This window comes from Macrobrachium nipponense, chromosome 25 (genome assembly GCF_015104395.2).
Source record: "Macrobrachium nipponense isolate FS-2020 chromosome 25, ASM1510439v2, whole genome shotgun sequence".
Lineage (NCBI taxonomy): Eukaryota > Metazoa > Arthropoda > Malacostraca > Decapoda > Palaemonidae > Macrobrachium > Macrobrachium nipponense.
Genome location: NC_087214.1, coordinates 35,133,880 through 35,160,663, shown reverse-complemented (window position 1 = coordinate 35,160,663; position 26,784 = coordinate 35,133,880). Strand labels below are relative to the sequence as shown.

Below are 26,784 nucleotides of genomic sequence, written 5' to 3'. Positions count from 1 at the left end.
TTTAAGCAAGGAGCAAATTCATTCCTGCCCTATGCTGACACCTGAACTCAAGCGTATTATGTATTTAAGTTGGCATTCCCTCATATTTATCTATTTATCTTGAGGCTGATTATCAGTCCATAAGAGTTTTCAACTGAAGATTCAAAGAGTGATCTTCACCTTCTTGAACTTCCTTATCACATATCCTCTCCAGGGCTGTTATGACCATTCCCTGGACATTGGGGTGAGAGTCTGTTAGGCAGACAAACACTAGATCTGGTGGTAATAGGTCAGAAACAATCAGGAATGCCCCAGAAAGGATAAAGCTGACACAGAGCAGTTGAGTTCGAGTTGAAAGTGAACCAGATAAAAAACAATGTAGTTACCTCATTTCATGGCTAAATCCAGAAGGTGAAAGAAATCTGGGAATAGAATCCAGGGGTTCAGATACCCCTCAGCTCATGCCTAGGTAAGTGTTTTTTGAAGGGCAGTATTCCAATTCTAAAAACCTCAGAGGAATTGAAGAAAAGTAAATACACAACAGGATTTTAAAAAGTAATTTATTAAAGTCTCACTTACAGTGTAAAGTACAAATACTGTATATACCAAAAAAGAAGGGGAAAAAAAAAAAGACTAGTTAGATTTCATTGACAGTTTCAAAGTACAAATGTACCTGAAAGGACTAGTTCAACTGTTTAATAAGAATTTACTCTCAACCTTTTCAACTCAAAGGTAGACCAATATAAACCAACTCTCCAATCATGATCTGGAAGCTTAAGTGGGCATAACTTTACACGTTAACAGATTAGTATCGAAGTTTGAACTTTGGAAAAACCACAAATTTGAGAACAAATGCATTTAAAACCACAGTGTTTGGGTGTCATGCTCTCTGAACAAAGTGGACAACAAATATATTTAAAACCACACAGTTTTTGGATGTTATGCTCCCACTGAACACAAGTTGGAGAACAATATACAAAACCACACACAGTTCTGGAGCATCATGCTCCCACTGAACACAAATTGGAGAACAAATATATAATATTCAAAACTGCTTACAGCTTTAGAGGGTCATGCTCCCTCCAAACACAAGTTGGAGAACAAAAATATTCAAAACTGCATACTGTTTCAAAACATCACGCTCGCTCTTGATAGGGAGCATGACTCTGAAACTGTACAGGCACCATCCTACTTACGAATGAGTTACGTTCCGGACGGCTGTTAGTATATTGAATTGTTTCTAATGAGCTGGTTACAGGCATTCCCCAGTTAATGGTTGGGTGCCGCTAAGCGAAAACCGCCATTAACCGAAACTCAGCAATTTAATGCGCTTATGGCACTGATAACTGGTTCATGGAACTTCTGTTAGGTATGCTATGGTGGCGTAACTCTATTAGCCGCCAACAACCGGAACTCAATGTGTTATGGCACCATAAATTGCTGATTTTATAGTGCTAGACAAACAGCATAAAACCGGATTGCCACTAACCGAGTCCGCTGATAACCTGGAACTGCCTAATCTGTACTTTTCATGCCTATTTATGTGCAGTATGATATAAAATCAATACTATAGTAGTACTGTACTACATTTTTTCAACCTCAAACGCAATCATAGGCAGTCCCTAGTTAGTGGCGATCCGATTTTATGGCACTTGTCTAGCAACGAAAATCAGCTATTTTTTGGTGCAATATGCGCTAATTCCCGCTCATAGGCACCGACACATACCTAACAGAGGTGCCAATGTCCAGTTATCTGTGCCAAAAATCACTGATTTTCCGTTCGCTTATTGTCATCCTGTCAGAATGGAATCGACCCCCCTGATAACTGGGAACTGTTTGTACGCTGTACATACAGTATAGTGGACCCCCGTATTCGCGTTCTCCGGATTTGCGGACTCGCACATTCGCGGATTTCTCTTGGGAACGTTTCCCCCCATTATTCGCAGAAAATTGGCTTATTCGCGGTATTTTTCTGAGAAATATCCACAAATTCCTGTTTTTTTTTTTGTTTTTTTTTTTTCAATTTCATCATAAAATGCACTTTTTGTGATAAAATTATTAAAAAAACCAGGTATAACAATTTTTTGTGGTTTTTTCTTGAGTTTTAACTAACGAAATAGGAGGTTTTAAGCATTTTTATAGGGGTTCCAACTGTTCGCGGGTTCTAACTATTCACGGGGGGTCTGGTATGCATCCCCCACAAATACGGGGGGACCACTGTACTGTATGTAGAGAATAGGCATGCAACACAAAATCTGAACTTGTGGGTGGCAAAGGAGAGCGCTCCGAACACAATTGTAATTTGCGATCCCATTGGTTTGTATCTCTGAATGTTTGTAAGTAGGGTGGTGTCTGTATGCGCTCTTGAATATATTTGTTCTCCAAATTGACATTTTTTTCAACTTAACTATCATAACATGCCAAGTAGGTTTTGCATATTAAGTGAAAAAAAAACACTGCAATGTTAAAATGTTTGTTTCCTGCATTACCTAACTAAATTTCTATTTCAGTGGGACTGTTATATTTCACCTCTAAACAATTATCTTACTACATACTGTAAACTTAATAAAGTGGAATGAGGTCAAGGGGGAAACTACAACATAGGGAGGAGGATATTTTAAGTGTCTGTACAGTGGACAAACCATTCCTTAACATAGCCATGCAATTGAGTTTAAATTAATGACTTCATATGCAATCACACATATAGATAACTGTTCAGTTTCCATAAGATAACCCACACATTCTCTCTCCCTCTCTCATTCTCATGTTCAGCAACACTTAGTTTTTATCTCTGCTAAATTCTCTTTGTGAATGTTAACCATTCCAAAACTATAATATTCTTACAGTACCTCTACAGTACTACCATTTACAGGCAGCCCCAGTTAATGACGGCACCGGTTAATGGCTACCTGGTTTTACAGTGCTTGTATAATGACACTGTTTAACTGGATTTTCGGGTCTGATCTCTGGTTAGCAGCGCTGATCTCCGGTTAGTGGCACCAATCTCCAGTTAACGGCGCTGCCGATCTTCGGTTAACGGCCCCGATATTCAGTTAATGGTGCCGTTAAGCGGGTTACCAGTGCTGTTATAGCTGGTTTTCGGTTAGCAGCGTTGGCCAGGAACAGAACCCTGCCATTAACCGGAGACTGCCTGCATGTATAATAATTTTGACTAACAACAACAAAAAATGAATTCCAATTCTTTCTAATAATTTATATGCTGCAATGATTAAATTAACTGAAGTCCAGTGCCATTGCAGTATGTAACATTGGAATTCACAGATATTATTGGTTTGACAAAACAAAGCTGAAATCCAAAATCATAATTCAGTATATTGCCATTTGCTCCAGTAAAACTAAGAATTTATTGATAAGCCAACCTTATGCCATTTTCTTGTTGTGTGAATCACTTTGTACATGGAAAGCACTAGATTATGACTAATGATTCTCAATATCTAAATACTGTATACAGTGTATACAGTAGTACTTGGCATAAATGTTTCACCACAAGCTTTCTTTTCTATTGCAATTTAGAAAGACTTCATATAACACTGCCAGTAAACCTGGATTTGTTCATAAGGCTTCTTCGCTGCAGAGATGATGGAGTTGATGCCACAGGTGTTTCGGTTTACCATTATTGGAATAATGTCCTTTTATTTTGGATGGTAACAGCTTCCCTGGACCTTCTCATCTTTGGGAATAGAAAACTGAGAGTGGTGGATTCCTTCTTTCCAAAAATGGTGATTATGATTTAGGCCACACTGGAAGATATACATTTTGGCCATCTTGCAAAAGCTCTATTTCAACAGCAAACTTCAAGAATGTGGATACAGTGGACCACCTGTATTCGCAGACTTTTCTCTAGAACATTTCCCCACAATATTCACGGAAAATTCGCCTATTCGCGGGTTTTCTATAAGAAATATCCCCAAATTCCTGTTTTTTTAATCAATTTCATCATAAAATGCACTTTTTGTGATAAAACTATTAAAAAAACCAGGTATAAATATTTTTAGTGGGTTTTTCTTGAGTTTTAACCAACAAAATAGGAGGTTTATAGCATTTTTATAAGTGTTCCAACTATTCGCGGGATCTAACTATTCACGGGAGGGTCTGGTATGCATCCCCCGCGAATACGAGGGGACCACTGTACTCATAGCATGGGCATCCATATTCAATATATATTAAGCACACCCCTCGACTAGCTAAAATTAAGGATGGCCAATTTGAAAAAAAAAAAAAAAATTCAATGGAAAGAGAAGTGCCATAAAATCAGAAAATCTGCAATTTATGGCGCCATAACAGGTTGGGTTTTGGTTATTGGCGCCATAAGGTGCCGATAACTGAGTTATGGCACCATAAGGTGCTGATAACAGTTATGGCGCCATAACATACCCAACAGAGACACCACTAACCGGTTATCGGCACCATGAACCGAAACTCGGCGCCATAAATCGCTGAGTTTCGATTAATGGCGGCTTTCGCTTAGCATCCGGTCGAGAACGGAAATTTTGGTTTGTTTATATTTACTGTCCCTTCCAAGAGAAGTTGAAAGTGAATATTTCCAACCCTGTGCAGGGCCACTTTTCCAATAGACAGTCATAAAAATATGCTAATTTTACCATGTTTTTTCTAAAATATTCATGCTATTTTATTTTGTCAAATTATAATTACAGCTTACACAATATCATAATAGATAAGAACTAAAATCAGTAACAAATTCCATATATTTATTGCTTCGGGAGCAGCAGTACATTCTCCCATGACATCTTAAGTCAAAATGATATCCCTCTCATCCTCCACTGAGCTACTAGACTGGCCGTGGACGAGTTGCCAGAGGTCATTATGGCCAAGGAAGCGATCTGATCACTTTTCCTATGATCAGATCACTTCCATGGGCCATAAATGACTTCTGGCAACTCTTACATGGCCAGTCTAGTAGCTCAGTGGAGGACGAGAGGGATAACAGTTTGACTTGAGATGTCATGGGAGAATGTAGTACTACTGCCACTCCCGAAGCCAGGACATCTCGTAAATATTCTGCAATAAATTTTGTACCAAAAATTTGTTACTGATATTAGTTCTTATCTACTATGATATTGTAAGAGGTGTAATTATAATTTTTAAAAATATATTAGAAAAAAAATATTTATAACTTGGTAAAATTAGCATACATTTATTATATGGTGCAAAATCTTGAACATATGTGTACGTTACCTGGACTTCACCACAAAGCTATAAGTAAACATATGTATGTTACCCATCCACAAGGGGTTAATATTTGTTCTAAGTGTCATGCACCACTGCCTCAGTTTTATTTTACTGAATGGTTTCATAAACTGACAAAAGATTTTAAGCAGCTAGGAGCTTTACAACCTGCTCAGCTCCCTAGGACAATATTTTAGAAAAACACGTATTTTCCTAGGAAGCAAGAAAACCTGTGTTCTTTCTTTCCTGCTTGAAAATGGTAGATGAGCAGGAATTTAAAGCATCCCAGCCATATGTTATTATATTGCAAGAAAATTACTTTGCTTTTTACTGTTACTGGTACCATTAGTACTTACAATGTACAAAAAACCCACAGAGTGAAATGATAATAAATGAGTATGCAAAGATGAATTATCAAGCAACAATACATCAGTTATACTATGGCAAGAGGACATGAAAGCTTGAACCTATAATATACCTTTATAACTATTTCATAGTTCTTCTGTACAGGACATGAAAGCTTGAGCCTATAATATACCTTTATAACTATTTCATAGTTCTACTGTACAGAGTAAGACCCTGACATTGGCATACGGCCACCTTAATCGAAAACAACTACATGAAGTTCTTCACTGAAATATCAGCTACGGAAGATGGCCAAACAGATTACGTATATCTTCTGATTTGCTCTATACTTTGCTTTCTATTTTTGGAAAATGAAACCACCACCTCACCTAGTTTGGCTAAAAGAAAAAGAGATCCTGAGAGCCTGCTGACATCCAGACAGGAGAGCAATATTCCAAAAATGGTACCATGTGGCATCGTGCCCTCATCTAAGCCTTAGTTTTGCTGGAGTTTAACCTAATATGCTGATTAGGCAGTATACTGTTCCAATAAAAATCTTTTGTTAAGGATTTCTGTTCATCAACCAGAATTTGTTTTATACCTGAGGATGAAAGAACACTACAACACGAGTATTATCTTAAATCATTTGGGCTTACAATCAAGGTGTTGAAAAAGATCAATGTAAAAAATAAAAAATAAATGACCCTGTGGAACACCAGAAAAGACAAGTTCAAATTCAGTCAAATTGCCGTTATCAACCATCAAATGCTGTTACTTCCTTACGAAAAATAACGGTTACTTATGGTAAGATAATGATGAACCAGGTCAAAACAACATGTAAATCACGTTAAAATAAGTTTGAACAATGCTATGCTTATCCATTATTAAGCTTGTCTTAGATGCGAATGATTCCATCACAACTACTCATGGTACTGGATAATTTCTGCTTATCTGGAAAAATATGGTTTACAGGACAGCTGTATTATTTGGGAGAAACATTCCAAACATCATTTATAAAAATTATTGGGTAAAATCCATCTGGATCAAAATCACTCTTATTCTAGGCTGTCTCAGATCTTCCTAATATCCACAGACTGTTTAAGATAGCAAGAAGAAGCCTTGTATGTGATGAATTAAATTCTGAGGTCTTGAATGTTACTGAAGTAGCCTTTGGTCATGGGCTCTGCGAGTTGATAGGTAGCTCTAAACCTTTGAGTTCTTACAAAAGCCTCCATGGATACAAGCAGCTATCCAAAATGCATTTGCAATTGCCAACCACCCAATCTTAACCTCATTTTAGAACATGCATCTGTCAACCAACGGAAGTCTTCTTTTTAGCCTTTACGTCAACAAAGTTGTATCTACATGGACAGATTTGTTCAGATCACAGATCAGAAATTGTCATGAGTGGGTCTCACCTCAAAAATGAGACTTTTGGATAAAGGAAAGAGGGAAGAAGAAGAATTAGAAGTAAGATATTCCATATCATAGCATCGATTAAACAAAAAGGTTTTTTTAAAGTTTCTTTTTTAAATATCAGCACACCATGTGTACGAGAAGACCAACCCCACCTTCCCCCGAAATGTGAGGGAAGCAATGCGTTAGGTGGGGTCATTATAGCAATCTTGGCACTTTCATAGTCTTTCAGCCATATTTCAGCTGTGGCAAGAATGCAGATGGAATTTTCAGTTATTAAGCCTCTAATCTGTAATGTTTTATTTCCAACGGACTGGATATTTGCATAACCATATTCTAAACTTCCATTAGAGAGTATAACCATGATCAGTGTTTGCAGCAATCTTCTTCATCTCATAGTCTTGAGCTTTGCATTCTTTTGAGTTCACATCATGATCACATTTATGGTATTTTTGTCTCACAACTTATACAGCTCATTTCAAGCTCTTTGCGGTCCCTTGTCTTGTGATCCTGCACATTTTCCACATATTAACTCTCCAGGTGTATCTTTAACCCCTCAATTTTTTTTCAAATGACCATATCTTTGACGGGAGTAGTAAGTGATGACATGATACCTGTCTCTTACTGCACAGATGCCCCATGTCAGTTTCACCTTGTCACCATTTTCATGAACGACCTTCCTAACCTCAGCCTCACACTCCAATATCCAATGAAATGTTCCTCTAGACGCTAGTTTTTTAAGCGCAACTGATATCTTTGTATCAATATCAGGGATTGATTCTAAATAACTATTTCTCTCAATCAAGACTTTTGGCACAACATGTTTCTGCTTCAAATCTATTGCAAATCATCATCTTAGTTTTGTATTTCCCAATCTTCTTAATGATCATTTCCTGAACATCCTCTTTAACCCTTTAACGCCGATTGGACGTATTAACCATCGATATAAATTGTCTGTTGGGTGCCGATTGGATGTATGGTACGTCGATATAAAAAAAAGTTTTTTAAAAATTTGCGGAAAAATAGTTATAGGCCTACTAGGTGAAAACTTTTGAATCACGCGCCTTGGGGGATGCTGGGAGCTCACGGATCAAGGCGTTGTTTTGTTTACAATCGTTACCCAGGCGCGCAAGCGCGAATTTCTTTCTTCTTGCACTAAAAAGTATCAGCAACACATCTCAGAAATTATTTCGTCACTTTGACATAATTTTTGCACCATTTTATATTAGCCGTTACATGGAGTATTATATATGAAAATATGCACAATTTCATGTAGAATACAACAATAAATAACTCATGGTAGTAGCTTTTATCAGTTTTGAAATATTTTCATATAAATAACAATAAGTGCCAAAATTTCAACCTTTGGTCAACTTTGACTACCGAAATGGTCGAAAAACGCAATTGTAAGCTAAAACTATTACATTCTAGTAATATTCAATCATCTACCTTCATTTTGCAACAAATTAGAAGTCTCTAGCACAATATTTCGATTTATGGTGAATTTATGAAATAAACGTTTTCCTTACGTGCGCGCGGTAACTCTTCCGAAAAAATCATAAATTTTTTTGTCCGATTGTCGTAATGTTTGGACCATTTTAAATTAGCCGTTGCATAAAGTTTTATATATGAAAATTGTGCAATTTCATGCAGAATACAAAAAAAAACAACCTATGGTTGTAGCTTTTATCAGTTTTGAAATATATTCATATAAATAACGATAAATAGAAAAAATTTGTCCTTCAGTTAACTTTATCTCGACCGAAATGGTCAAAAACTGCAATTGTAAGCTACAACATTTACAGTCTAGTAATATTCAATCAATTACCTTCATTTTGCAACAAACGGGAAGTCTCTAGCACAATATTTTGATTTATGGTGAATTTTTGAAAACAGCTTTTTTTTACGTCCGCATGTTACGAATTCATGCATCATTTTGTGATAATATTTTCTCTGTGTTGCCTTGGTCGTTTTACAATGTGTTACATACCAAAATGATCGTAATCTAGTGTACAATACTAAACTTCAGTATGACAAAGAATGGAGCCAAAAATGAACTCTTAATCTTGAAAACTAAGCGTGCTGTGATTTTTTGAAAAAAAAAAAAATTCCGCTTCGGCGCTCACTTGCGAACGCCGCCGGCTTACGGGAGACGATTTTTAAAATACCGCTTCGGCGTTTAAGGGTTAATCTTGTTTAATGCCAAGTCTCGAATGTGTTCATCTGCAAAATTTAAAATAACATGATCATCTTTTGTCGACCTCGCGTCAATGATAGGGCATTTGCATTTGAGGCATTTGCAACATCATCTTTTCTCTCTGTGATCTTCTCTGACGATTGTTTTTACTTAATGATCAACAGATTCCTTTGATTAACTTTGTCAGCATAAGTAATCTTCTCAGGTTGAGGAGTAACGATGTTTTTCATGATTAAACCAACCAGGCCATGCACTGAATCAGAACTACTGTCGTCAAGTGCAGTGGACTGCCGATGCTGCATTTCAGCAATTTGGACTTTTTGACTTTCATTCTTTTTCAAACTTCTTATATTTCTTTCGAAGAATTTTATACTTTCCATAACAATTTGGGGATAACCATTTCAATTTTGAAATGTAGTTTTTTGCTTACTTCATTAAGGTGCACACATTAGTACCTTATTCACAACCAATCCGTTTTCCTCTTTCCGAATTCTGGCAAGAACAACAGATCACACTGTTACAAGCCATAATGACTAAGTAACCCCATTTGCAGTGGTAAAATAGAGTTAAAAACCAACTTCGTCCTGAAATTCAGTTTCACACAGAGCAACACAAAACACATCTGAGCTGCTCTGACCCACCACAGAACTGAAATGGTGCTTTGCTCTCAGCAAAAACAATACACCCTTTTAGAACAGTAGTTTCTAAAAATGGATATTCTGTCTAACCTGGTATTAACCCAGTATGTATCCACCTATGCATCGCCTCCCAGGTGCTAGTGGCGGAAGCTCAATGGGAGACTATGTTTAGTACTAGCTCCTCGGGGGATCAAAGACATTGTTTATTGATATCATTTGTCCACCACATAATACAGAAATGGGTGTAAATAACACTTTGATCCCTAAGGAGCTAGTACTAAAAACGGCATCCCATTGAGCTTCAGCCATGTTTAGTACTAGCACTTTGGAGGCGACACGTAGGTGGACACATACTGGGTTAAGATTGGAGAACTTTGCTCAAGCTGACAGTTAACAGTTGATGAAGTTTCAATTCTTGCTGCTTCAAGCTTTCAAATACATTTGGGAAACCAGGTCAGACTTGAAAACTATTTTTCCTTTTATCTAAGGGAAATCTCCCACAAGCACCTATACATGTTTTTTCTGAGTACTGCGGTGGCCTCTGGTGGGGTAATCAGGCATCTTATCTCTTACTTCTAAATCGTCACCTTCCCTTCTCCCTCCTCTTGTCATTTCAGCAAATACAAGGCTTCTAATCTATTCATTCTGAGCTTAACCTATACGTACATAATAACTTAAAGTAGATGACCCATCCTTTTCTCTTGATCAATTAGCCAGCATCTGGGTCAGAGCAATCACATGAGCAGGGCCTAACATGACTGGAACTTGGGGGTTGATGACACATTGATTCAATTACAATACTTCCACAATTAATGATATCAACCCATTAAGGGAGTTGACTTTTGACCTTTACTTAAAATTACTTCCAACATAAGCTGATGTCTGGCAATATAAAGCAGTGGCATGTCCAGTTTACAAAAACAATTTATTCCCATGTAATAAACCAGGCGTCTCCTCTGTTTGGACGTAAACAAGTACATATACAGGCAGTCCCGGGTTATTGTTGATCCAGTTTTACGGCGCTCGTCTAACAACGATAACTGGATTTTTGGTGCCGATACGTGCCAATACCCACTTGACAGCGGCACCAATCCCCAGTTATTTTTGGTTATTGTCACGCCATCAGGAACGGAACCCCCGACGATAACCGGGGACTGCCCATGCTCTAAACCAAAGCATATGACCTTTTCTACGTTTGTAATGCCAGTACTATAAGAAAATACTTACATTACTTTTACCTTATCAAGACTTAACAAAGATCTTCCTACCATTAAAAAATAAATAACTGCATGCATGCAAATGTCTAGGAACAAAAATTCTTTGTAATTTCCATGTTATTAACTACATATCGTCAAATGAAAAATTTAGTTATTCAAGCTATAATTCCCTTCTTGGGCTCATTTTGATTCAAGGCTATAGCTGATAACTCACTGTTGGAAGATCTGATGAAGTATTATGCTCAGCTTACTAATGTTTGAAGATTATCTGGAAAACATCAGTATAAAGTTAGATGATTTCTGAAAAAATTTCTGAAGCAATACCATTACAGAACTGAATTCCAATAAAAATTACTAAACTTCTCTTTCTTGTCAAATTTGATCTAATTCTTGGACTACCTGTCCAAGGATAACTGATAATATGCATAAACATTGTGAGATTATTTATGAAAGATTTTACCAAACAAACCTGCACTTTCATGAGTGGAAAAATAGAGCATTCACAAAAATTATTTCTAAAGAGCACTGGTGAAATCTCTCCCACCCCAAAAAACGGAGAGGAAACTTTTGAGTTCGTTCACGGCCACTCACTGATATGTTGTCAGACCAATTAAACTGGAAAGGGTCAGAGGGTTTGTTTGTTTGTTTGTTTGTATGGTGTTTGTACGTTGCATGGAACAAGTGGTTATTCAGCAACGGGACCAACGGCTATTTATGTGACTTCTGAACCACGTCGAGAGTGAACTTCTATCGCCAGAAATACACATCTCTAACTCCTCAATGAAATGCTCGAGAATCAAACTCACGGCCACCGAGGTGGCAGTCCAAGACCATACCGATCACACCATTGAAGCGCTTGGGTTAGTGAGTTGAGAGGACTAAAATTCAAGATATTCAGTAGTCTTAAAATAAAAGTTAAGTCTATCTTAGTTTTACCGGACCACTGAGCTAATTAACAGCTCTCCTATAAAGGGCTGGCCCAAAGGATTATATATATTTTACGTGGCTAGGAACCAATTGGTCACCTAGCAACGGGACCTACAGCTTATTGTGGTATCTGAACCACACTATATCGAGAAATGAAATTCTATCACCAGAAATAAATTCCTCTAATTCTGCGTTGGCTGAGCTGAGAATCGAACTTCGGACCACCGGATTGGCAGTCGAGTGCGAAAACCACTCGTCCAGCAAAGAACTCTTAAAAGAAAAAAAAAAAAAAAAAAAAAAAAAGTTTCAAAACTTCACTGCAAAATACAGGCAGTCCTTGGTTATCAGTGAGGGGCTCCATTCTCAGCTGATATGCGAAAACCGGGATTAACCGAAACTCAACAATTTATGGCGCCGATAATCGGTTAATGGTGCCTCTATTAGTTGTGTTGTGGCGCCATAACTCTATTATCGGACGATAACCGATACTCGGCCCGTTACGGCACCATAAATTGCAGATTCGCATAAAACCGGATCACCATTAACCGAGACCCCCGATAACCAGAGACTGCCTGTTCTGAATAATAGCACTAAAAGTTCTTCAGATACTATTCTGAGGTCTGAAGAGGCAAAATGCCTTGAGACTGGTTGTCATACATGTGAAACCTCTGGTGAGAAGACAATAAAAGTACCTGCTATCTGGGTTGTGTGGCAGAAACTGATAGTACTTGCCTTTCACTACAATGCATTTAATACAATGAAAATATATATATACAAAAATGATGGCTATGATCTACAGTACCTCATCATATAATTTTACAAATTTCCACCTTCTTTTAAGCATGGTGTCTAGCAGTGAACCTTCACACATTAAATAAGATGCTTGTAGCGCATCCCTTTTCGAGAAGAATGTTGATAAGCAAACTTTTATTTATCAACAAGGTTAGTAAGTTATAGCTAACTGACTATAATCCACTGAGGTGACTGGTTGTAAGGTGATCTGAAAGGTGATGTAAAGGGAATAAAATACCATAGTTATTTTCTTAAGTGTCTTCACGGACATCATGGAAGAAGAAATTAAAATGACGCATAATGTCATTTTGAAGCTTCAAGCAAAGCCTGACAGTCAACAAAAGGGAATGAAATCATCACTCTGGGATATACATCAACCACAGTTTGCAGGGTAGGAGAGGAGACCTTTCTCCTGCCTTATATCAGGCACCCAAATGAAGGTTGTGATGTTCATTTACTAAGCAGAAACAGAAATAGTATAGGATATACAACTCAAAGGTACTTTATGAAACTCTTCAGAAGTTGGCCTTTGATTCTCACGGTGGTCACTGGATTTTTATAGGAATTCACATGTCCTCTCCTACACCATGAAATGAATAACAAAGACACCCTCCAGGAAACAAAAACATTGTAATCCTCCACCATTTTGACTTGTCCAATTATGCAGAACAGTGATGCTCTACCCCTTCATAATCAGTGATGGCATAACCTGACAGCAAAAATAGTAATTAAAAATAAATACAGGATTCTGGAGTTGATCTGTGAATGAAGGCTTCTGTAGTCACAGCTTAGGTCTCACTTGAACACAAGATTTACCTTTTTATAATATTAAATAGAAGTCTGCTAAGAAAACAATGCAAAAAAAGCCATACCTATAAGGTGATCCATATAAGAGAGAAGATGGTCATCAAAGCATGGCACATCCAAGTCACACAAGTTGCCTGGGATTCATCCCAGTATTTCTTGTGCAAGTCAACGAGGGCTCTTGGGTAAGAGTATTCCTTCCCAGCAGCCCTGGAAAGTTTTTCTCATTACTCTTTAAAATAGTTAACATTCCCTACTATGAAACAACACAAAGTTATTAAAAGTGGCAGAAAATATTGACCGAAATGCATTTCTTTTGGGGGCACAATCCTCTTATGAATTTAAAAGGAAAATAACTAAAAATGAAGGTCTGATGACTGAAGACCTGTTAAGGTCACTAACCTTTACCTAACAGCCTTTAAGAACCTAATAATTCTCTGAACAATTCTAACCCTTTATAATTACAAATGCTCATCTGTTCACTACACTGTCTTTCATTAGTGCAACAGAATCCTGCTCTCTCTCTCTCTCTCTCTCTCTCTCTCTCTCTCTCTCTCTCTCTCTCTCTCTCTCTCTCTCTCTCTCTCTTCTAAATGGTGGCTTTTTGCAGACCATGTTGTCTTCTACAAGTTTCTAGTTAAGAATCATCAGCCATGATCTCCACGCACACAGTGTAAAGGTTTGTTTTAGCCAGGTTACTGTAGTGAGAAAACTATTGAAATGTCATTTACAATAGACGAAACACAGCCGAAAAATGGCTGCCCTAAGCAAGACATACAGAACGTAGCCTACTCCTCAATCTGGGACCATTTCACCTCTATCAACAGCTTTTTAAGAAACACACCTGGTCTAACGTACCAAACTACTAAGGCATGCTCAGGTAATTTATAATTGGCATAAATACTTTAAGAATTTAAAATTACTTACTTCACTGATGCTGGATAAATAATTCCCTCTTTTGGACAACTTCCCTGGTCTTCAGCAAGCTCCCTGTCCTTAATACCATTGCAGTCTACAACATGAAGGGAATGATCGAAGCATATCTTTATCTGGTACAGTTCATGTTCTTTGGTTTTCTGAAAAAAGGAAATAAATTAGATATGTACAGTAGTGCACACTTTTGTTGCCTGGTCAATCTGAGCAGATTCTCAAAGCAAATACTGCAGACACCAACCTACTTACGAACATTCTACTTCAAACATTCAGATACAATCAAATGGGATTATAAGTTAAAATTGTGTTCAGAGCACTTCCCTTTGCCCCCCGTAAGTTCAAATTTTGTTTTGCTTGACTATTCTGTACCTACAGTACAGTAAGTACAGAGTACAGTGGTCCCCCGTATTCGCGGGGGATGCGTACCAGACCCCCCTGTGAATAGTTAGAACCCGTGAATGTTTGGAACCCTATAATAACGCTAAAAACAGCCTATTTTTTAGTTAAAACTTAAGAAAAAACCCTGAAAATTTTCATACTTGGTTTTTTTAATAGTTTTATCACAAAAAGTGCATTTTATGATGAAATTGAAAAAAAAACAGGAATTTGTGGATATTTCTCATAGAAAAATACAGCGAATGTGCGAATTTTCCGCGAATAATGTGGGGAAACGTTCCCGAGAGAAATCCGCGAATGTGTGAGTCCGCGAATCCGGAGAAAGCAAATACGGGGGTCCACTGTATTATGTTTTAGGATGGCAAAATGTATGGCAAAATGTATGGCAAAATGTACAGTAATGTATTGTCTTTATATCATACTGAACTGAAATAGGATTTGAAGAGTACAGTAATCAACTTACAAACAACTCATTTGTAAGTAGGGTGGTGGCTGCATAAAAGTTTTTCAGTATTCCAGAAACTGCCATAGTACATACCTTATTATAGATACAGTCCACATGAGGATTTACTCCAAACATGTCTTTTATAGCCGTGAATATTTCGTCGCGGGTGTAAGCGTTCACGTCGTCAGGATAAATGTTGGCGTGACCCAACACTGCTACATAATCATAGTGGGTCACCCAGTCCAAACCTACAGAAAGGGAACAAAGTCATTTACATGGAGTAATTAACTGAAATCTCATTAAAACAATCCCAAACTTAATACAATTTTTCACATATTGAATGCCTGACAGCAGCTCATCGCAAGAGAAAGTAACAAACCCCACTAGAATATCTTTCATTGTTTTGTTTTACCACAATAGCCTAATCTCACCACCATATACTCTTAATGTTTCCTGTCCTCTTCAAAATAACGTTCCTGTTTAAATATTCTTCTGTTGCAATGGAAATCAATTTTGTTAAAACCATGCAACTCAGTTTTGGAATTTTGTAATGAACTATATAAGCATTGGTTCAATGATCATGTACTAATTTCTGAGCTCTCCCGCCTATTTTTGTGAAACTCGGCTTCCAGACTGAACATCCTTAAATCAGTCTAAGCTCACTATGAGTGATAGCCCACTTGAACACCACACATCTCTGCAACTGACGATGCGTGCATAGCTCCCGCCGTAAGGAAAAGCATGTGCTTATTCCCAAGATAAGGAAAGCTCTAACTTCAATTGACTGCTCTCTTTCTGGCTTACCACCAACCTAGTACTACAACTGCCTTAACACGGAAGCACTCGCACCTTTTTGTTGTGCGAACGCCCGGCACAGTCACGACGGCCATCAATGGAGATGTAGCTGTATTGAAGACCAGCCTTTGTTGGACAGGTAACACTGATTTAGATACATTTGTGAACTTCACAGAGAAATGGACTTTTCTCCAGGAGGGAAGACATTAGAGGTTCAATTGGTTATCTCAGACATAACATCTCCATCCTGGATACAGGTATGACAACCAGGGAGACAAATTTTATCTCATTACATATACAGGCAGTCCCTGGTTGTCGGTGGGGGTTCCGTTATCGGCAGGGTGCTGATATGAGAAAACCACTATTAACCAAAACTCTGCGATTTACGGCACTTTCGGCACAGTTTCAGTTATTGGTGGCTCTGTCAGGTATGCTATGGCACCATATAACTCTACTATCAGCACTTTATGGCATCGATAACCGAAACTTGGCCCATTATGGCGCCAAAAATCGCTGATTTTATGGCGCTAGACAAGCACCATAAAACCGGATCACCATTAACCTAGTCTGCCAATAACCAGAGACTGCCTGTATCGTGAACGTGCGGGTAAGTTACGACATCATCCAAGTATACTCTCCATACTTTGGATACAAACATGATAAACATATGATGTTCGATATAAATGCATGTAGATTACTCATGCCAAGAGGCAGGGCAATTTTTGAAAGCTTGATTTTAGCTCATACACAGATGGCAGAATAACAAGACAATCTTGATGTATCTAAAGAAATAAATTAATACATGAATACTTGAACACTTGACTGATAGACCAAGTGAAAAATTTTTAAGTCAATGGCCCCTGTAGTAGGCTTGTTTTATATGAATAGGTTTCATCTTCTGAATAATAATATAATAATAATAATCATAATACACAAAGGGGCAGTATAATAACACTACATGAGGGAACATGGCAGTGACCCCCAATGCCAGCAGATTGTAAAGAGTACAAAAATTGTAGATGGTGACAACAACCATCGTCACCTCCGATATAAGGAGGCCCTCGCCATCCTCTGGCAGAAACCGTCACTACACTTAACCCAGGAGACCCTTCATCTGTCAGGAAAATGGCAAGGTGCACCCCTGAAATAGCAATTCAGCAGCCCATTACTTTGAGCAGAATGGCCATGTCCAAAACTTCCGGAACCTGGTGCCAACGAACCAGCGAACATGTCGGTCAGCTTGACTCCTAGATGACTCAATCCACTCCCAGTCAGTTCCTCGTAGGACGAGTGGTTTAGGTGCTCGCCAACCGATGCAATAGTCGCGAGTTCGATTCTCCACTCCGCCAACGTGAAATCAGAGGAATTTATTTCTGGTGATCAGAAATTCATTTCTCAATATAATGTGGTTCGGATCCGACAATAAGCTGTAGGTCCCATTGCTAGGTAACCAATTGGTTCCTAGCTATGTAAAAATATCTAATTCTTCAGGCCAGACCTTTATAAGAAAGCTGTTAGCCAGCTCAGTGGTCTGGTTAAACTCAGATATACTTAACTTTCCCACCTACCTTGACAACCAATGAAAATTGCCAGAAATTTATATAAGCCACTTGTAGTAATAAATGTGGCAAAGATGTATCCCTGGCTTCATTCACCATAATTGGACGAGTTTCAGTTATCGGAGACATAAGGCACCTTACGGCGTGCCATATGGGTGCTTATGGTGCCGATAACCAGTAATCAGTGCCATAAGCCCCATTATGACGCCATAAATCACTGAGTTTCGGTTAATGGCGGTTTTCGCTTATCGGCACAGCCCTTGGAATGGAACCCCCACCGATAACTGGGGACTGCCAGTGTAATAATAATAATAATAATAGTAATATGTTTTGTTAAAGAGGAATTGATTTTATATATGGTCTTTTCAATTCTTCGTATTATTCTCTTCTCATCAGGACTGATATTTGCTAATAGCTTGCCGATGTTCATATCTTGGTTAAAGAAATGTTTAAAATAAAAATGATATTGTTATGATACAATAAAGTTTCATACATACTTACCTGGCAGATATATACATAGCTATTACTCCATCGTCCCGACAGAAATTCGAATTTCGCGGCACACGCGGCAGGTAGGTCAGGTGATCTACCCCCCCGCCGCTGGGTGGCGGGAATAGGAACCATACCCGTTTTCTAATTCATATTTTTTCTTCCAGCTGTCTCCTGAGGGGAGGCTGAGTGGGCCATTTAATTGTATATATCTGCCAGGTAAGTATGTATAAAACTTTATTGTATCATAACAATATCATTTTTATACATTCAACTTACCTGTCAGATATATACATAGCTGATTCACACCATTGGTGGAGGGTAAAAGACAGCTATTACTGAATAGACAGGTAAACAACATACGTTGTAGGTAATAAATAAATAAATCCTTGGTTCCTATGTGTTTAGACGAAGGGTCGACTTCCTAGCTATTGCTAGTAGTCTGCTTCGTCTCAAGAGCCTCAGCGAGGATGTGACCTATGGCTAAGAGTTCTTGTAGATCTGTCAATGGGGTCTTATCCACTTACTTGACAGAATCTAGTGGTCATTTGTCAATGGGGTCTTATCCACTTACATGAACATACACCAATGCCTATTGGCATAATTTAAGGAGCACAACACCGATCCCGATCACCTGATCCTAACACGAGGGTTTGTGCTTAATTTGAAAAGAGCTATCCCCAAACTCATTTCAAATAACCCCAGAAAATAATACACTTATGTTAAAATAAAAAATTTTTAATTCACTAGTTAAGGATCAGTGTCGGCTCCTATCCCAGCAACGCATCCGTGGACACGTATAACAAAGAGAGAAGGATCTCTCATAGGCCCACTTGATCTCCTTCGTGCAAAGAGAAGTCAACACAGAGTTGCATCTCCCGTTATTACAGCTAATATGACTCTCACGACATATTGTTATGGAAAGAACAAGAATTGTTAAAAGCTCGCACTTCAAGCGCTTTTAATTCTTAGCTGTTTGAAGGAATCATCAAGTTACTCAAGAAGTGCTTTAGAGATTCCACTGTTCCAAAGAAGACCAGGGCTTTCTTTGAAACAGATCTCTTCTGGATGAAGCCCAGAGCCTGCCTTGCGTTCTTGCGCCTGGCTGGCGCCTCGCCCCTGGCTGGCGCCTCGCGCCTGGCTGGAGCCTCGCGCCTGCCTGGCGTCTCGAGCCTGCCTGGCGTCTCGCGCCTGGCTGGCGCCTGGCTGGCGCTTCGCTTGCCTGGCGCCTCGCGCCTGGCTGGCGCCTCACTTGCACCTGGCTGGCGCTTTGCTTGCCTGGCGCCTGGCGCCTGGCTGACTTCTCCCCACTTGCTGGAGATTCGAGCTTGTTAAGAGTCTCGATGAAAACTGGCGATGTCCACCTCAGACACTTTATTTGCCTGATTTATTCGCCTCTAGCGCATCTGCGCCAGATTGGAGGCCTACTCCTTCTCCTCATCAGACAATGACAGTGTTTATATGACTGTCTTGCTCTGGCGTCTTTACGCCTGTTAGGCATTTGGCGCCTGATTGGCGCTACATTGTCCGAAAGTCTGAACATCCACAATCGTTTATCAGGAGAATGGAAAAGGGTGGAAGAAATTCTTTCACTTTGAGCTTATGGCCTCTGCAACAAGGGGAGGTAATTTTAGTCAGCTACATCCAGTAGACGATAGGAAATCTAATAGTCCGAGAGACCAGTCTTCCTCCGAGGAGGATCATACTTGATACTTCCGTTGCTAACGAGCACTCTTCCTACATGTTGATGAGTTCTCTCGTTGCAAAACCTTCCCTATCCTTGCACGAAGGCAGGGAAAGAGCCTGGAAGTCTAAGGAGACTCTGAGCTGAAATTGGGAGGATTCCTGATTTCTAGCTCTTTAAATATATCTCTTCGAACCTTCTGGGAAGTAGTTTTGAGCCCTCATCGTATTCCAAAGACTCTGTCAGCAAACGTTTAAACCTTATCTTCTTTTGTAGATGACAACGTAAATACATTGCCTGGACAACGAATCCTTTATCTGAAAGCGTTGATCCAGGAATAAAAGGTTTTAGTTCTTTTGCCAAACATACCATGCTGGCAGGAACCCATTGCCGAGTCTTTCTAGAATTTGATTCCAGATTCCAAGCCCAAAATTTCACTCGTCCTTTTGGTCGTTTAGTACCCAGAGAAACATTGATGAGGAGCAGTTCCATCTTGTCAGAACATGGAATCTGAGGCCCAAATAGGATCCCCATTGTAATTATAAGATCTCCTAGTCTTGTCGTATAGAGGTATTGTATAAGATCTCGAAGATCTTAATGCTCTGCTATCTCCAATTCCCTTTATAGAGACAGAGTATAGCCTTTTACTGCGTTCTTTGATAGCAGATATATACAAAGGTGATTCTTCCCTCTGAAAGGGAAGAAAAAACCGCAATGTGGTTCACAGAGGTATCGGAAGAGGACAGTTTCCTCATTCCCTCTAGCACGATCTGCAGTAAATATATATCTTATCCATGACTACTGTCATTTACCTTGAAACATCCTCTCATTCATGTCCACTTCTGGTCAGTCTGCACGTAGACAGACTCAGAGTGGAGAGGTTGTTAAGGTCCATTTAAAATATATGCTGAAAGAATATTCAGACTGTCTTGGAAAAGACTTCCAAAACCTGCTGTGAGAAGAACGTGACCTCTGTGAATCCAACCTCTCTAAGTCTAAAATGAGGCCTAACGTATTATCCTCTCTTTCTTTGATGCCCTTTGTCTTACATTCTGTAAAGAATTTATATTTTAGGGGAAAAAGACTAAATTTTATTCCCCTTTCTATAAAATCAAGATGGCTTATATTGCTACCTCTCTCTTATATTCTTTCTTCCCGTCCTCGTGCCTGGGCAACGAGAGAATGGAAAATTCTATCATCGTTATTCTGCAAAACAACAAATTATTATTATCCTATTCTCCTAATAAATGATCCAGGATCGAGGAGAATCATTCAAGATTCCTATCCTAGGACATCAGGCCGTAATGTACTGTCCAAATACTTGAAAGAGCCTCTCACCCAATACTGAGAGCTCCTACGAGTCTTTTCCAGTACCAAAACATTACAAGGTCTCCCTTGTCTCATAAGGTTGAGGAAAACGAGAGACCTCTAAAGATATCGGTTCTCTTCACCATGTAAAGGTCTATAAAGCAGAAGAACCCACTTATCCTGACACGTACTACGTTCGCCTGTGCGATATCTAGAATAATTGTCAGTAGAGGGTTGATCTGGCAAAGAAAGTTTCTCCCAAAACAACTCCTCTTGCCAGGAAAGAAGTCGCTCACGCGACCACTATATTACCTCACATGAGAAGTCTGTTCTTGTTTGAGACTTCTGCAATTTCAGTTAATCCTGACAAGGGCCACGACCGCCTGTGCGACAACTTGTGTCCCTGTCAGGAAAAAACTGATCTTGTGTCAGTTCTCAAAGAGGAAACTCTTGGAAAGTCTATCTCCAAATACTGAGAAATTGGAGATCCTGATGTCTTGCGCCTGGTTGGCGCCTCGCGTCTGGCTGGCGCCTCGCGCCTGGTTGGCGCTTTGCGCCTGGCTGGAGCCTTTATGGCCCATTACTTGCAACCGTGGTCAGGAAATCTCTATATCAAAATAAGAAGAGGTGCTGTAAGAATCCTATAATTCTACAGTACTTCCATAGTTGGATGTTTCTTTTCAATTTTCCTCTAATTCGAGTATATCAGAAGGGGAATTATTCTTTCCTCGGTTAATTCTTCCGTATCCTCCCCCCCCTTTTTTCCTGAATGAGAAAGACTACTCCAGTGCGAGGGACTGAGTAACTTCCCAGCTCTATGTAGGAAAGCATAATTTGCTCTAAGGTATATCTATTAACTAATTATTTTCTAGTTGGAGTCAGGCGTCTGGCTGGCGCTTATGATTCCTTATGGCATGGTTCGAGGAAAAGGAAGCAGTCTACAGGAAGACTGTTCGTCTTCTACCTTGCTAAGAGATCTATGAAGAAGACTTCTCGCAGGTTCTCACAACTCTTTGCAATAAATGTTAGACATACTTTAACAGTTATTATCGTCGATCGAGGTTCTCACGGACTCGCAAATTCTTGCATTGCTTTTATTTAATAACTCGCTCAAACGAGAAATATTTTGGATGGTGCTCTTGGCTTATTGCACCAGGCTGGCGCTTCTGGCGCAATTTGCGCCAGGCTGGCGCCTCCTACTAATTATCTTTATGTTATGTGCCAGAACATCTGTGTCTTTATGGTACCCGACATCCTTTCATATGTTAATTCCGTTCTTATTATGAAAAACTTTTATATACGTAGTATAATCCATTCAGGGAAACCATTTCCCACTAAAAGAATGTTTCCCATCCAACTCATACAACTTCTGCGCAATATCCGATTCAAAATACGGTTGTGTCGTTTCTCGAAAGACTTAACCATACCGTAGTCTTGAAGTGAATCTCTAATACATCTCTCTTTTCACTAAGTATGTACTCTAATAAGCCATGCTTTCGTTAGTATGAGTGCATTAAATAATATAACGTTCTGCTGCATTAGAATCCTTTAATCATGTTACCTACGGTAAACAGCATTGAAAAGTTGTAATATCTTTCTTATTGAAAGCTTCCTAACAAAAGGCAGACAATATTTTATTTATGATAGTTTCAGTATTCCCTCAATCCGAGGCTAAGACCACGATTGTAGGGAAGAGATACGGTTAGTTATCCCATTCTGCAGGAGAGAGAGCTGTAAACGACCGCTCACGACTGAGAACAAGATGGTACTGCGTTGGTCTCAAACTCTCAAAGCGAAAGCAGTCTTCGAAAGCCGTCTGGCCTTCCCTTTCCAGAGTTGCCAGTTACTCCATTAAATAAAGGAATCTTATAAAATTATTATCGAACTTCAGGAAGTTTTTATATAAGCATAATTAAGCGAACGAGACTTCGACAAGTCTAGAAACTAAATAGGTGTCGTCTAAACAATCCTTTTAAACATATTCCTTCCTAGGAAACTCCTAGAAGGGTACTGGTACTTCATGGAAACCTCTTCTAACACGAAGAAAAATGTTTCTATCCTACTCTCAATTCACCAATAAAGATATGCTTCTCCGATCACTTCTCGAAGACACGATAGCATCATATAACTCATACTCTAGCGTAATAGAATCCTCTATAATACTGTTACATTAAGGTAAACCGTATTAATTTAGGAAATTTTGTAAGGATTTCACTTGACCATTATAGCATAAATTTCGGTATGTGTATATGCCTTGCCATACCGTAGTCCTAAGGCGATTTGCCCTAAGCATGGTAGTAGCTAGAAGCTTAAAAGTCATACATATATGCTTTATCACTCAACGAGATCCATATAATTCATTCGATTGACAAATAATCTAAATCGTTCTCATCAGAATAGATCTATATCTAAAAATGCACTGATGGGGAATTTTATGTTGAAATAACAATTTCATACCCCCATGGGATAGCGCTCTCGTCTAGTTGCGAAGAAATGTTCGAACAATGACTTTATCACAAATGTTATCGAATGATCTCTAATATTAGAAGGCGCTAAATCGTCGCCTGATTTCGAAAGGTGGATCGATTACTGTCATTCTCATTTTGAATAATTCTTCCAGAAGGCATTATACGAGGATCTTCGTCAATTTCATTCATTCGAAGTTCTCCTATCCATCGTGGAACAGTAGGCATAAAAAGGGAGAAACACTGTTTTAGGATGCCTTTCCAATGGCTATCCCTGGCAGTCTGGGACACTCTACAGAACCTGCCGAGGGGACGCCTGACCGGTGGGGATTCTCTGAAACCTCCTTTCGGTTTTCGACATTCCTTCTCCTCTGGGCTTGTGAGCTTGGAAGAGGTCTAGACCTGAGAGCGAGACAGAGCCAATCAGACGCACCATCCACTGTAATGGGGGAACACTATATTCACTTCTTACGTTCTAAGAGTTCGCATTTGAACTATATCCAAAGTCTACAATTTGCAAATATGATATTGTAGATTCTGCGGAGTAAGAAGGTGATGAGGATGCAACAACTACTAGTACTGTTACTACTATAATTGCTCGTTAACACAAGAGCTAATAAAGCTTCTAAAGGATAGTTACTTTTCTGACTTCCCCAACTAGGAAGAAAGATATACATTTCCTCAATCAAACTCTAACACTTATTTGTATTAATGAATAAATATAAGTAATTCACTTTCATGAAAGTATAAGTAATTCACTTTCGTGAAAGTGCATGAGTGTCTACCGAAAACTTCGGTAGTTACACGTCACTAATCTTTGAAATTTTCGAAGTTAACTTTATCAAAAAATTACTAAAGTTAACAAAAGCGTATGCCGAACCAAAGATCCATTACTTCCCTGTAAAAGTTAGCCCAGACGATCGATGGCGATGAAACACGAAAATCCACCAGGAGGAACTGCAAACGTTGTTTGCATTCCAAGCGACAGAAAAAATATGAATTAGAAAACGGGTATGGTTCCTATTCCCGCCACCCAGCGGCGGGGGGGTAGATCACCTGACCTACCTGCCGCGTGTGCCGCGAAATTCGAATTTCTGTCGGGACGACGGAGTAATAGCTATGTATATATCTGACAGGTAAGTTGAATGTATAAAAATACTAATTTATTGATATGATAACAAAAGTGGCGTATGGTCGCCGTAGGGTTAACAAATCTTAGTCTGGACGTTGTCTAAGGGCGTAACGGAATTCCAACGTTTCCAACCGTATCATCGGTTCATTTTCAAGGAAGGATGAGCGTGAACTGATTGGAATGGGGTCGTTCGGCGGTATTTATTGTGTCCTGGGTGCTCTGTCTAGTGGGCGCTGAGTTTTCATTGGCTGAACAAAGGATTAAGTCCCTGAGTCAAGCCGTCTTGACAGTGCAAGCTTCCACCTCTGCAAGACGTTCATGGACGACATCAAGTTGTATGGTAAGAGCATCAAGGAAATAGATACCCTAATCAAGACTGTAAGGATTGTATCTGGGGACATCAGGATGGAGTTTGGAATAGAAAAATGAGCCACAGTCAACATACAAAAGGGCAAAATAACAAAGACTGAAGGGATAAAGCTGCCAGATGGGAGCAACATCAAACACATAGATGAGACGGGATACAAATACCTGGGAATAATAGAAGGAGGGGATATAAAACACCAAGAGATGAAGGACACGATCAGGAAAGAATATATGCAGAAACCCAAGGCGATACTCAAGTCAAAACTCAACGCCGGAAATATGATAAAAGCCATAAACACATGGGCAGTGCCAGTAATCAGATACAGCGCAGGAATAGTGGAATGGAAGAAGGCAGACCTCCGCAACATAGACCAGAAAACTAGGAAACATATGACAATACACACAGCACTACACCCAAGAGCAAATACGGACAGACCATACATAACACGAAAGGAAGGAGGGAGAGGACTACTAAGGATAGAGGACTGCGTCAACATCGAGAACAGAGCACTGGGGCAATATCTGAAAACCAGTGAAGACGAGTGGCTCAAGAGTGCATGGGAAGAAGGACTGATAAAAGTAGATGTAGACCCAGAAATATAAAGAGACAGGAAAATGACAAACAGAACAGAGGAATGGCACAACAAACCAATGCATGGACAATACATGAGACAAACTAAAGAACTGGCCAGCGATGACACATGGCAATGGTTACAGAGGAGAGAGCTCAAGAAGGAAACTGAAGGAATGATAACAGCGGCACAAGATCAGGCCCTAAGAACCAGATATATCCAAAGAACGATAGATGGAAATAACATCTCTCCCATATGTAGGAGGTGCAATACGAAAAATGAGACCATAAACCACATAGCAAGCGAATGTCCGGCACTTGCACAGAACCAGTACAAAGAGGCATGATTCAGTAGCAAAAGCCCTCCACTGGAGCCTGTGCAAGAAACATCAGCTACCTTGCAGTAATAAGTGGTATGAGCACCAACCTGAAGGAGTGATAGAAAACGATCAGGCAAAGATCCTCTGGGACTATGGTATTAGAACAGATAGGGTGATACATGCAAATAGACCAGACGTGACGTTGATTGACAAAATCAAGAAGAAAGTAGTATCACTCATTGATGTCGTAATACCATGGGACACCAGAGTTGAAGAGAAAGAAAGGGAAAAAAATGGATAAGTATCAAGACCTGAAAACAGAGATAAGAAGGATATGGGATATGCCAGTGGAAATTGTACCCATAATCATAGGAGCACTAGGCACGATCCCAAGATCCCTGAAAAAGAATCTGGAAAAACTAGAGGCTGAAGTAGGTCAAAGACTCATGCAGAAGTGTGTGATCCTAGAAACGGTGCACATAGTAAGAAGGGTGATGGACTCCTAAGGAGGCAGGATGCAACCCAGAACCCCACACTATAAATGCACCCAGTCGAATTGGAGGACTGTGATAAAAAAATAAATAAATAAAATAAAAAATAATAATAATAATAATGGGACACCAGAGTTGAAAAGAAAGAAAGGGAAAAAATGGATAAGTATCAGGACCTGAAAATAGAAATAAGAAGGATATGGGATATGGCAATGAAAATTGTACCCATAATCATAGGATCACTAGGCACAATCCCAAGATCCCTGAAAAGGAATCTGGAAAAACTAGAGGCTGAAGTAGCTCCAGG

The 26,784-nt window shown here is 39.3% G+C and overlaps 1 protein-coding gene across 1 annotated transcript in view; it reads right to left on the bottom strand.

Moving 5' to 3' along the window:
* Positions 1 to 522: 522 nt before the first annotated feature.
* Positions 523 to 26,784, bottom strand: part of LOC135199346 (ribonuclease Oy-like) — an 80,098-nt gene continuing 53,836 nt past the window's right edge. The window contains 4 exon segments of the mRNA XM_064227297.1: positions 523 to 11,268; positions 13,592 to 13,733; positions 14,451 to 14,599; positions 15,391 to 15,545. Of these exon segments, the coding sequence (XP_064083367.1) occupies positions 13,592 to 13,733; positions 14,451 to 14,599; positions 15,391 to 15,545 (446 nt within the window). The 3' untranslated portion in view covers positions 523 to 11,268.